This window comes from Phacochoerus africanus, chromosome 2 (genome assembly GCF_016906955.1).
Source record: "Phacochoerus africanus isolate WHEZ1 chromosome 2, ROS_Pafr_v1, whole genome shotgun sequence".
NCBI classification, from domain to species: Eukaryota; Metazoa; Chordata; class Mammalia; order Artiodactyla; family Suidae; genus Phacochoerus; species Phacochoerus africanus.
In genome coordinates this window covers 20,480,592-20,493,630 of record NC_062545.1, presented here as the reverse complement: position 1 = coordinate 20,493,630, position 13,039 = coordinate 20,480,592, and the positions used below count along the sequence as shown (strand labels likewise).

General features: G+C 38.3%; 1 protein-coding gene across 14 annotated transcripts in view; it reads left to right on the top strand.

The window, feature by feature from the left end:
- UTRN (utrophin) overlaps positions 1-9,172 on the top strand; it is a 537,684-nt gene extending 528,512 nt beyond the window's left edge. For all 14 annotated transcript variants that reach the window (XM_047770002.1, XM_047770001.1, XM_047770005.1 and 11 more), the window contains 2 exons: positions 4,838-4,860; positions 7,164-9,172. In XM_047770002.1, coding sequence (XP_047625958.1) covers positions 4,838-4,860; positions 7,164-7,172 — 32 coding nt within the window. In that variant the 3' untranslated portion in view covers positions 7,173-9,172. The remainder of the gene's footprint in view (positions 1-4,837; positions 4,861-7,163) is intronic.
- The last annotated feature ends 3,867 nt before the right edge of the window (positions 9,173-13,039 follow it).

Sequence of the window (13,039 nt, the reverse complement as noted above, 5' to 3'; positions counted from 1 at the left end):
CTATTCAAAATATTGTCTTTGAATGTCCAGAAGCATTTGCCTAAAGATCATGTGAGAGTTGCCACAAGCGCATAAATATATTTGTGTTTGGGAGTACATAATTTTCCAGGTTATTATTTGTAATTTCACTTCTCAAAGTGTGCTGAATCATATTTATACATATGTCTCCACACTCATCCCCTGAAAAGCATGTTTGTGCCAGTGTGTGCATGCCCACGTTTGCATGCACACACACGCATACACACACACACACACAAACACACACAGAGTTTTTTGGCCCTATAGAGTATCGCAGAAGCTTAAGGGAGTCAGTTGAAGCCCATATGCTATCAGATTTTTACTTATTTACTAGGCTCTGTAACACCTATCAATCATAGATGAGCAGATTAAATCTTCATATTCATTTTAACTCAAGGTTATATATATGTATTTTATTACTCAGTGAATTTATTACATTTATAGGTGTACAATGATCATCACAATCCAGTTTTATAGTATTTCCATCCCATACCCCCAGCGCATCCCCCCATCCCACAAACTGTCTCCTTTGGAAACCACAAGTTTTTCAATGTCTGTGAGTCAGCATCTGTTCTGCAAAGAAGTTCAGTCTGTCCTTTTTTCAGATTCCACATGTCAGTGATAGCATTTGATGTTGTGTCTCCTTGTCTGACTGATTTCACTTAGCATGATAACTTCTAGGTCCATCCATGTTGCTAAAAATGCTGTTATTTCATTTATTTTAATGGCCAAAATATTCCATTGTGTATGTGTACCACATCTTCTTGATCCACTACTCTGTTGATGGACGTTTAGGTTGTTTCTCTGTCTTGGCTATTGCAAATAGTGCTGCCAAGAACATTGGAGTACATGTGTCTTTTCGAGTCATAGTTTTCTCTGGATAGATGCCCAGGAGTGAGATTGCTGGATCAAATGGTAGTTCTATATTTAGTTTTCTTTCTTTTTTTTTTTTTTTTGTCTCTTTGCCTTTTCTAGGGCCGCTCCCGCGGCACATAGAGGTTCCCAGTCTTAGGGTCGAATCAGAGCTGTTGCTACCGGCCTACGCTAGAGCCACAGCAACATGGGATCCAAGCCACGTCTGCGAGCTACACAACAGCTCACGGCAACGCCGGATCCCCAACCCACTGAGCAAGGCCAGGGATTGAACCCGAAACCTTGTGGTTCCTAGTCAGATTCATTAACCACTGCGCCACAACGGGAACTCCCTATATTTAGTTTTCTGAAGAATCTCCATACTGTTTTCCACAGTGGTTGCATTCAAGGTTATATTTAATAGAGATTTTTAGTTCTGTATTTTTTAACTTAATGGCTAGATGAAACCTCATCATAGTCTTTATAAGCCGGAATTTTGAAATTAAATTACTTTTTAGTTTAGCTTAAATCCAAACATATCAATAATTAAGAACAAATTCTGTAAATCAAACCTGTTTAGAAGTTTTTGTTTAATTCTCTTAATGGACGCTTTCAAGTTAAAAGTCAATTGGAGGTGAGAGCTAGAGTGGGAGATATTTTTAAATATATTCTTCCTAGTGGATATAAATGTATCATTTCCATGTTATAATTTTTATACCAGAGTTCATGATGTGTTTTAAAACTTTAATTTTCTAGAGCAGTTACTCTTAAATCTCTTTCACTGTATATTCTTGTATCTAGATATTGTATAAGACTGATCGATGTGGTATTTTGAAGACAATATAATTTAAAATAAATAATGACATAACTATAAGGACAAAAATCAATCTTAAGAGATGAGTGTGTTCATCTCATTTTATGGCTTCCCTTAAATGCAAGTATAAAATTCCTATTGTTTGGGATCATATTAGGTATTACTAGATAGTATTTGTTCCTGACAAGGGTATAACATCTTCAGTGGGACCCACACAACAGATTAAACTCCCACTTTGCATTGGTCCTTTCTCCGCCTGGGTCAGATCTAGCCTTGTGTTCCCATAGTCAAAGCTTTGTACATTCAGAAATACTTGTAATATTTATAATTCTCTGTGGATGAATTTTGCTAGTCATGTATTATTTCGAAGAGCTCAGATACATTCCATATAAGAAATGATGACTAGTATATTTTAGAATACTTTGAAATCTAGTTCTTATTTTTTTGTTTCTGAAGTTCTGCTATTAATTTGAGTTTAGATTGCTCTTTTTGGTGTGTATATTATATACTTTGATAATATAAAAAGCTCCATGATAGGGACAGCTTTCCGTAACAATAAAGGCTTACTTGACTTATTTATAAAATTGACACATAGTTTTTAAATTCTGCCTAAAGTTATTAAACTTTTTAAAAGTGGATGCATAGTAGAAATGGATACCGCCATAAATCTGGTGCTCAGTACATTTCTGAATTGAATGAGTGAATGAAAGACTACATTTTCCTACTGGGAAGGAAGGTTTAGTTGTTGACGTTTCCCCCAGGTACTCACAAGTTTCTGTAGAATTCCTCTTCTGTGTTGCCCCCTTTTAAGTTGCTCAGCTAGCAAATATTTTAATAAGGCTTTGAATTCCCAAAGCTTACTGACCACCTTGGAGGATTTTTTAAGCAAATTGGATTGGCATCTTCCCAATGCCAAGCCAATCCCTTGAGCCCCTATAACTAAGGCTAATTTTTAAATTGCTTGTCACCAGCATATGATGAATTGATCTGCATGTTAATCTTGACTTTTGATCCTTTGTGAATTAAAAATTAGCATGGTCACAAGTGACTTTCCACTTCTAGAAATCTTGAAACAAAAATGAAACTGTATTTTTAGATCCTAATTGCATGAATTGCCTACTTAAATATAACTTTTTAAAAACTATGTCTGTACATTGTTGCATCATAATGCTTTAGAATTCCTCCATCGTGGATTAATATCCCAGTAGGTCCTAGTAGCATCCTTGAATTAATGGGCTTTTAAAGTCTTCTTTTAATTATTTACATTGAGTTTCAGAGCAGAGAGGCAGGTATTTCCATCTCTTCCTGGCAAGGAGTTAATGAAGGGAATTAAGAGTTGCCTATTAATACTAAAATTTCCACTGACTGCTATAACTATTTTTTTAGTGTAAAATCTTTTTGTTGGCTTTTTCATTTATGTCATCCAAATACACAGGATACTAATAGTAAGCTGAATATTATTTTTTAACTAATAGACCAACAAATACTTTTTAAATTATTTTTTTATCTACAGGCATATTTTCACTGTGAATTGCCTATGTTTTTTTAGCTTGAGTGACATTCATCAAAAACTCTAGACCTACTAAAATGTAATGATTTCCTGATTTCTTTAAAAAATGTATTTGTATGATTTGTCCAGGGGAGTACTCACAAACTTTGATTTAATTTTAAAAAAAAACAAAAACCTGTAGATTTAAAATGTTGATTTGGAGCAAAATGGATTTAATTTCTGTTTGGATTTGGCTATTTGCTACTTAGAAGAGAAGTATAACTCTGCCTATGGTATACTTTGTACTAATGCAACTAAGCTTCTCTTGGGTATAGTTCCCCTATGTGAAGAGGTCCAGCCTTGTTTTCCTGATGTAATTTTCATACCTGGTAGGACTAGACTTTTTTAGCTTGATCGTTCCTCCCAATACTCTTGGGGCTTATACTTTCCTGCCAGGCATCTTAAAAAGGTTGCCCTTCTTGCTCACTTTTTTTTCTCACAAAGCACCCACTGTGTAGTCACGGATGTCTTTTTTTTTTCTCCGTAGCAAAGAAAAATGAGAGATGAAAGGAGTGACGTGCTGTTAGATTAGAGACAGTTCTTACTTGGCCCAGAAGAGGTGCTACTATCCTTGAGGGGTGAAGCTCCCAGGTTTGAGTACCAGTCCAATAATTGTGAGACTGCACAATGAAAGGGAGAGATGAAAAAGCAGAGGCCTTTGAAAAGAGATATGTTAGTACCTGCCCTTTCAGGTCCCACCTATCAGCTACACTGTCCCGTGCCCTCTTGCTAACCAAGAAGGAACTGAGCTGAGCAAGATGCAAAGGCCAGTTACATACCATATTCTAACTTTTCTTTCTTTCTTTCTTTCTTTCTTTCTTTTTTTTTTTTTTGTCTTTTGTCTTTTTAGGGCTGCAACCACAGCACATGGAGGTTCCCAGGCTAGGGGTCCAATCGGAGCTGTAGCCGCCATCCTATGCCACAGCCACAGCAACGCCAGAACCGAGCCGCGTCTTCAACCTACATCACAGCTCACGGCAACACCGGATCCTTAACCCACTGAGCGAGGCCACGAATCAAACCTGCAACCTCATGGTTCCTAGTTGGATTCGTTTCCACTGTGCCACGACAGGAACTCCTCCATTTCTGATGCTCTCAGCTGAGCCCATAGAAGGCACAATTATTAGCTGAAGTACCTAGAAGACCTCTGAGTGCTGAGGACTAGGCCCTAATGACCTCTTGGTCAGAATTTGCACTATTCAGCAGAACATACAGAATTTGCTCTGTTCTGTTATGTAAATTATTTATGTATATACATGGCATGATTTCAGTAGGAAAATTTGAGATTTTTTTTGCAAAACTAATTACTTACTGAATGCTTTAGTGTGTACTTATTCGAGAAAGCCAACATATCTTTTGCATAGTATATTAAAGCACATGGAATGTGAAAAGCTAACTAGGGGAGCTGGTCCTGTTAAAGCATCTAGCCAAAACAAACAAACAAACAAACAAAACCCACAAAAAAGCCACAAACCTCTTTGTTGTTTCTTATTATTAATATCCACTTAACAGCTGGGAATGGTGCAGTGTACACTTTTGCATGCCTGAGAGGGTGAACCCCTGCACGAGTGCCTTCAATTGATTTCTTTTGTTTTCTCTTTCAGCTAATCTCCCCAGCAGGCCACAGGTAAGGGTTAATGGGTTGATTGGCTCAGGTGTTATAGATTATAACCTAGAGAAAGGGATGAGCTCCCATCAGTTTTAGTGCTACTTTATTCCCCATGTAAGTAAACCTGCTTGACATTTAAATGCTACTTGACTGAGTGCAATAGTTTGTCAGTCCAAGGGAGGGGAACCCTTCCCAAGCCAGTTCTTCCAGATGCCCCCAAAGCCCAGTGTGTGATCTTTTGTGTTCTAATAGCTTCTTAAAGGCTTTCCATGTACTATATAAAATTATTCTGGATGGATTTGGCCAACGCTGTTCTCCCAAAAATATACTTGAAGGTAGCCATTACAGAAAAAGGACTTAAAAACAATGGCTGGGGACATATACAAAGGTGGTTTTGTTATTTTGAGGAGAGAAGGTTTTGATTTTTCATTTAAAAATTGTTGAGAACTGTTGGCAGTTAAAGCCTGAGGCCTTTCAGTATTTTTCTTATCAGGTAGTCTGGGAAATAACTTTGCCCCAAGACCACAGTAAATCTTTGGAGAACATTTTTCTTTCATGAACTTGTTTATGAATCTTTTTGAAATGGTGAACCCTCTGATTGTGCTATCGGCAAGGGGATGCTGAGATCCTAAGGAGAAGCACAGATGGTTCTTTTTTAGTAACTGGCTGGAAGACGAAGAAATAAGAAGTAGATTAATGGGTGTGGGTTGAGGGTTCGAGAGAAGGAAGCACCTTGTCTCAGGGATAAAGCCTTGTGATTGCTTTTGTCATCTTCATGAACCAGGAGTGGTGGCTTCAGCAGAGAGTGAGGACAGGGAAGAGGTGTCGGAGGTATGACAGAGACTGCAGGATACACAGCAGCTGCTTGGCACTCAGGAGAGCAAATGGTCAGGGAAATAGAGTGACTACCAGGGAGCTTTAGGGGCTACCACTTGAGGTGCCTTCTCATGAATTTAACCTGAAGCCTGACTGCAGGGCTGTGTGTTACCCTTCAGCCAGATTCAAGTTCATGAGTACAGGTAGCAGAGGATGCACCAAAGTTGAAGCTGTAGTTTGGACGAGGGAGGACGCAGTCCAAGGGAAGAGGCAAAGGAGGGACGATGATACTTGAACCAGGCAGCTGAGTTTGGTGGGAAGTAGGTATGGAAGGCAGAAAATCAATGGGTTGTAGTACCAAAGGAGAGCTGAAATTGGAGTCCGAGTGCAAGGAACCTGGGGAGGTACAGGTGGATTGTCAGAAAGTGGGTAATTGAAACTGAAATGTTGGAGGGCCTGTAGGTATTGGCAACAGTCCATATTTGGAACTCTGAGTAGCTAAGAAGCATGAAGGACAGATTCTCAGAGGAGAGGAGCTCAAGGAACTGAGAGGCCAGAGTTTTGGAAGAACCATCTACGTGGGTACTGAAATCATGAAGCTTTAAAAATAGTGCGTGGCAACGAGCCATTTCTTCTTCAAGAAGTAAGGGAACATGAGCCAAGGGGCCAGAAGACAACTGCATAGTGGGCGGTAGAATGACAGGAGAGTTAAAGCTGAGTATTTTTAGGGAGGAGAGAGAGAAAAGGCCCTGACAAACACAGTATGGACCTATCCAATATCTGAGGAGTGTGAGAAATAAAAAACAGTCCTGTGTGAGAGGATTATGGAGGAAGCTTAAGCTTCAGGGAAGATCGATTAGAACAGACAAGTGAAGGATGCATTCAGAGAAGAACTTGAGGACAGGGGTTTTAATGATGATGGACCCAACTGTTCGACCTTCTTTTTGAAAGGTTGATGCCACTCCCCTGAGTGTGGCCTGGATTTCTGTCCTCCCTTGCCTGCCTGTGTACATTGGCCCTGAGCCTTTAACTGGCACCACTGCACACCCTAAGACTGTGATTCCTGTCTTAAGTTCTTATTGTCTGGACCTCGGTTTGGGGCTGAGGCTAGTTGGAATTGTCAAGGGTACCTACACAATCAGCGAGAAACGGGGTGCTTGCACCAGCCAAACTCACTCAGCACCCGTACCTCGCACCAAAAAAAAAAAAAAAAAAGTCTTCTCCATTATAACTTGGTTTTCAGCCTGGGCAAGAGAAGAGTCTTCCAGACTTCCTCTATATCACCTATGTTGATAAAAAGCAGACTAAGTGACTTTAGGATGAGAGCAAAGACCTCATCCTAGGGAAAAAAGCCACATAGGAGTAAAGGATTCCCTTTGAACATAGCAAGATAGGGCTGGTCTAGTTCTGGAAAAAGCACTTTTTTAAAGAGTTGACAGGTCTCTACTACCTGCAGTGTTTCATGTAAATATTGTTCTGACAGTGCTCTTTTTCCCTTCCCACAGGCAATGTGAAGCATTCATCTAACCAACCAACATTCTCGACTTAACAGTATTGCCCTTTGCAGCAAATGCCAATTTCAAGTTCCATTTAATCAGAAGCTCCATGGCTCTTGGAAACATGCTGTTGAGCGCTGACTGTGTGTTCTACTGAAGGAGTAAAACACTGACTATCCAAAGAGAAAAGGATATTTTGTTTTTATAATAATCATATATTATTATGTTCTTCTTCCCTTTCTATGCAACTGTAAATTAATGAACAGAGTGGTATTCGAAAGTGGTAACACATTCATTACTGATTTGTATACTGTATACAGTTTTGGGAAAATGGGTGGGGGCTTTCTAATGTGATACCTTCTTTTTAATAACCATGAAAAAAATTGCATAAGAATAAGAAGACAGTTTTACATTTTTACATTCCTTCATATTAACCTTGTATAATAATTTCATTTATTTCTTCCACTCTTTTGCCATTATGTTTTGGTTATTTATAATTCATCAGCCACACGACCAAATAGATTTTATTTGTTTCCATGATTTGGCCAAATTTAATAAGTTCATATGTTTCAATTAAATATTATATGTGTATAGATTAGGCCACAGCTTTGTGTATACTTTTTAACCTTTATTTGACATCGTACACTTACTTCTTTAGCAACCACTTGGATAATCACAATAAACATCCTGTGGGCCTAACTGGCATTTCTTTGGGATTTTTTTCCCCTAAATTTTATTTCCCTGCTCTATATAAGTAGGCCTTGATTTCTCTATTTATTTCATGCCCCATTCCATATGATAGGATTATAACAATCTCAAAGATCATTTTACCAAAGATTGCCCATTTAAGCATGCTTTCATTTTGACACAGAAATGCAACTTGTTCCAACTTTTCTTAGTTCCCAGGCCTTGATTTTCATCTTTCAGTACACAGCAGACCTTTACCCAGTTGTGATACCAGAACACATGGCTCTCTTTGGTTCCCTTTGAAGAAAATGTTATAGTTGGTTATATATATTCAAGCCGTTTATGATTCTTTAAACCCCCGGTTATTTTCCTCCTGAAAGCAGACACAAATTTAACAAATGTCTCATTTTACCTTTTGAGTGAATGAAGAGCTGTTTTATTACCCTTCATTTGATCAATTCATTTGGGAACAATGTTCATCAAAAGCTTACATCCCTGCTTCTATAGAAGAATGAAATTAATGCTTAGATGTTGGAACCTGGGCCTATGCCTTTGAGCGCATTCAGTTAAGTATTTGGTTAAGCTTCTGATTTAACATGTATTTGATTCCTTTTAAACATGTCATGTAATTTACTTACTGTAAAGAAACCAAAAAAAGAAGTGAAAATAATGTGTTTTGGTTCAAGTACATGTGCTTTTAAAACATCAGGACCTTTTAACTTTGAGTTCTCTCTAACTGGGATCTGGCCAGAAGGAGGCTTAAAGTTAGAAAACTCCTATTCTTTTAGAATAGGTTGGGTGGGTTGGGGGGCAAGGGTGTCTATTTGCAGCAAAGATATTTTGAGAAGAAGAAAATTGTTTTATATAAGAGGAAAGCCATGACCACCTTTCTACCTCAGATCCATCTTCATTCATCGTGTTGGAAATAGCTTTATGCTGCTGCAGTCTGAAAAATCTAGAGCTTCTATCAGACCACATCATACCCAATAAAAGTACCTATTTAAAGAAAAAAAAATTCCCCAAACTCTAAACTACAAGTTGTAGATTTGGTGTCTTCCTTGTCCTCACTTTGAAAAGTTATGTATTAATTTTTTTCTGCCTGTAATTGTGTGCAACATGTTCTTTATCTGCTAATGATGAAAAGCTACATAAAACACTACATTGTAACCTTCTAAGTAATAGTGAATAAAAACAAATATATTGCAGTAACAACAAGGGGAAATAAGTATGTAGTTCTTTTGAAATATGTGGTGAAGAACTAATCATAGACTATCATCTAATCTGGTTACACATTGTATTTTTCATCCTGAATAAAAGTAATTTTAACACAAGATGACTTTGATATTCTTCAGCAGTGTTCACTGATAGACTCAAGCTTGGAATGTACATTTATGAAAATAAAATATAAAGAGCACCTGTATCCTGATAAATCTACCTGTGTTCCTACGATTTCTCTTCTACGCACTCATCTGTTCCCTCTCTTACTCTCACTGTCTCATTCTCTCTCTCTCTGTTCCTTTCTTCTCTCTTATATATTTAATTCTCAATTCCCTTCACCGATAGAAGGCTTTGTTTTTGGCCACACCCACAGCACGTGGAAGTTCCTGGGCCAGGCATTGAACCTGCAACAAAGCTAAGTCCTCAACCACTAAGCCACTAGGAAACTCCATAGAGGGCTTATTGATAGGGAGAAAGTAATGTTGCGTGTTAAGAACATGTGCATGAAACCTGTTGGCTTTTATTTTAATAATTTAGGTGCTGTTGGTATTTAGTCAATGACCTTTTCAAATCCACTTTTGGCCTTATGCTCTTATATAATGTACTGTTTGTATGTGCACTGGATTTTACCACTCTGGTAGTGGATTTCATCCGCTTTGGAAGCGCTCCTAAATGGGCTGGGAAATAAGTGTTAAGAATCATGTTGCTTGATTCTAAAAGTTAAAGCTGGTTATGAAGTAGAAAAATCCCAAAACATATAACTTGTTAAAGAAAACTGATACATTCTAATGAACATGTATTTTAAACATGCTGTCTACCCCCAGAGCAATATTCACATTAAGCATACCTAAAGAACCACTTGTTGGTTTCCAGCAACATGTTGAGTAGGTAGTTGAAAGTGGAGACAAGAACAACAACAACAAAAAAACCCCTTTTTGTTTCTATACTTAGCCTTCAGCTTGTTACTTTTATCATCAAGGCTGTATTTATACTAAAGAATGTAGTTTGCTTTTGGACACCCCCTCACTCCCACCTGGCACCACCACCATTCCACTGTTTCAGTAGAACAACTTTTTTCAGGGGGCATTCTTAATTCACTAATTGAGAATTTATTGAAACCATTCATACCCCACCACCCAGCACCATAAGTAGGACCCCCAAAGTTTGCTGAATACACTATCAGCTTATGTTTTTGTGAGGTTAATTGAGTGAAAGAGTGGCCTTCAGTGGAGGCCAGGAGCCAATCGCAATCACATTCACTACCTGTGGTATTAGGTATCCATTGCCACAAAAATGCAACACAGCAGCCATAATACCTCAGTAATTAGCATTTATTTATTTCCTGGAGTGTGAGGTTCAGCTGATCTGGGCAGGACTCTTCTGATCCCAGCTGGATTTGCTCACATGTCTGGAGTTGAAAGGCTGTTTGTTGAGTGATGTGGGTGGCTAGACTGGGACGCCTGCAGCAATAGGCTGGATTCTCTCAGCCCCTAGCAAGCTACCAGAGTGTGTTTTTGTGCAATGGCAGAAGCATGGGCATGCAGATGGAGGGATTTGCTGAGAACTGGCTCATCATTACTTCTATTGAATTTTGTTGGTCAAAGCAAATTACAAGACTAGGTGTGGGGGCTAGATCCCACCTCTTTTGTGAGAGTAACAGTCATGTCACAGGACAAAAGCTGCATGTACAGGGAGGGGACATTAGGTTTCACCCTATAAACTTAGAGGTAAGCAAAGCAGAGGATTCAGGCCAGGATACTAAAGTGTCCATTTCCACGGGCATGATGTCCACGGCCTCAATGGAATGGGAAGGAAGTAGCCTTTTTACAAGGCTCTCTTTTGAGACAAAGATCAAGACGATCACCCCCACCTCCCCAGGCTGTCAACCCAGTTTCAGAAAGAAAGAGAGCAGGGAAACTTAGCAGGTCTCTGCCCTAAATCCTATGAGATGCAGAAGACCTCCTTCTGATAGTAAATGACAGGTGATTAAATTATAATAAATAAATAAAAACAGGAAAGAAAACAACCTAGATGAGAAATGGGACATTATTATAAACTGCTCAGAAGTTTTGTTCAAATTGAATTGTTAGTTTTTAGCTGGAAGAACACACAACCCATAGGCGGGTCTTCACGTTGACTAGATGAGTAGGTACATGTGATGTCGTGCCCAGGCAAGCATTTGTTTAGAAACATACAATTTATTTGCACTTTGTTTAAACTTACCATCTTGGCACTAATTTTGCATTCTGAAGGCATTCCAATTGGTGACATAGTTTTTATAATTTGGCAATATTTGCAGTGTATGCTTGGGTTCAGCTATTCTTTTACAGATAGCTTGTTTTTTTTGGTAGTGTTGTGAATTTTGTTAGTGAGCAATTAGGAAAAGTTAATTGACAGTTTGCCTGCAGCCCTGCTCTGTCATCAGTCCAGAAAGCGCAAATGCTGAATTTGTAATTAAATGAGAAGGGTTCCCAGGCTGCCTTGGGATGTAATTACAATTAGTTCCTGATATTACTTTGTTAAGAACCATTTTTCAAAAGTATTAAAAGACTGATTTTTAAATTTTTACATCTAATCAATTATTTTTTCTTTTAATTTAAATTTAAAAAAATAAAATGACATTATCAAACTGTTGGAAAGAATTGAGTCATTCTAACATAAATCTGACCGGAGTGAGCCTATCAAAATTTAGAACAGTCTCATTCATTACACTCCATGAACTTCATGAGCCGAGTCTACTCCTTAGAAAACTGAGGACAACTACAAATGCTGCTTGAGATGTCTGCAAGGGCAGTTTCAAAAATTCAACCCCTCCCCAAACAATCCTCCTGTATCCTGTTCTCTCCCCACTAAGCAGGTTTTTATTGCTAATGATGTCCAGAGTAAGAGGCTGCTTCGTACAAACAAAACACATATTCCCCCAAATGTCATTGATGAAATAATAAAATTTTAAAAAATAAAGAGGAATCTTAAGATTAACTGAAGGATGTTAAATATGGATCAAAATTCTGCCTAGACTTGAAACTTGGTGGCTAGAACTGAATTGGAAATGAACTATCCAGGAGCCCGGGATGGGCAAGGCCTTGTTCAAGTTGTCAAAAACAGAGATAGGGAAAAAATCCCTACCTGCCTAATCTAATGGATCAACCGATGATAAGAAAGAGGTTATTATGGTCATAGTAATGGGAGCTGGAAGGTCCTTATAGTAACTGGTAGTGCACTCTAGATCCTCACAGGCTATGTATCCAAACACAGGGATACGGCTCATGAAAAAAAACGTGTGGAATTAACCACCAGACCCATCTCTGAATAATTTCACTGTGGTGTTTCAATGTGCTTGTTGGTCCAAAGAAGTTATCTCAATCAATGATCACGAAAAATGCGATGGATGTAGTGGTATTTCCCCCAACAAAAGTATTCTCTGGATAAATAATTTTGAGAAACATCACGTGTTCTAAGGCCCTTTGAAGATGTGCAGTGCTCGTGAACATGATAAAAAGCTTTGAGAAATCCTGAGGTAAAGAAACCTGCCTAACTGTGTATAACTCTGCTGTTCTAAAGCATTTAACAATAGCACCCTTTGGCCGCTTAACCGGATGATTTTCTGCAACGTACACTTTGGGTGCTGAATTAATGTCATAGGTTTTAATCTTGCAAATTTATGTAGGTGGTGATCCCATGAAGTCTAGAAAAGAGACAAGTGAATAGTGAAACAATTATTGGTATTAATTTAGGATTTTATAATGGAAAGCGATTTTATGCGACAACCAATATATTCCAATCATTAAAGAGATATGCTAAAGCATGAGTAAGAAATCAAGACAGTTTGCCCTCTGTTCTCAGTTCAGGAAACTTTTATCTCCCTAGAGGAAAATAATTTCTATTTCTAAAATCCATGACTTCCTAGACAAGCCTTGAATACACAGCAGGCACTACTAAACCAGGCATGTAATACAAAAACAACAGGATCTAAGATTGAC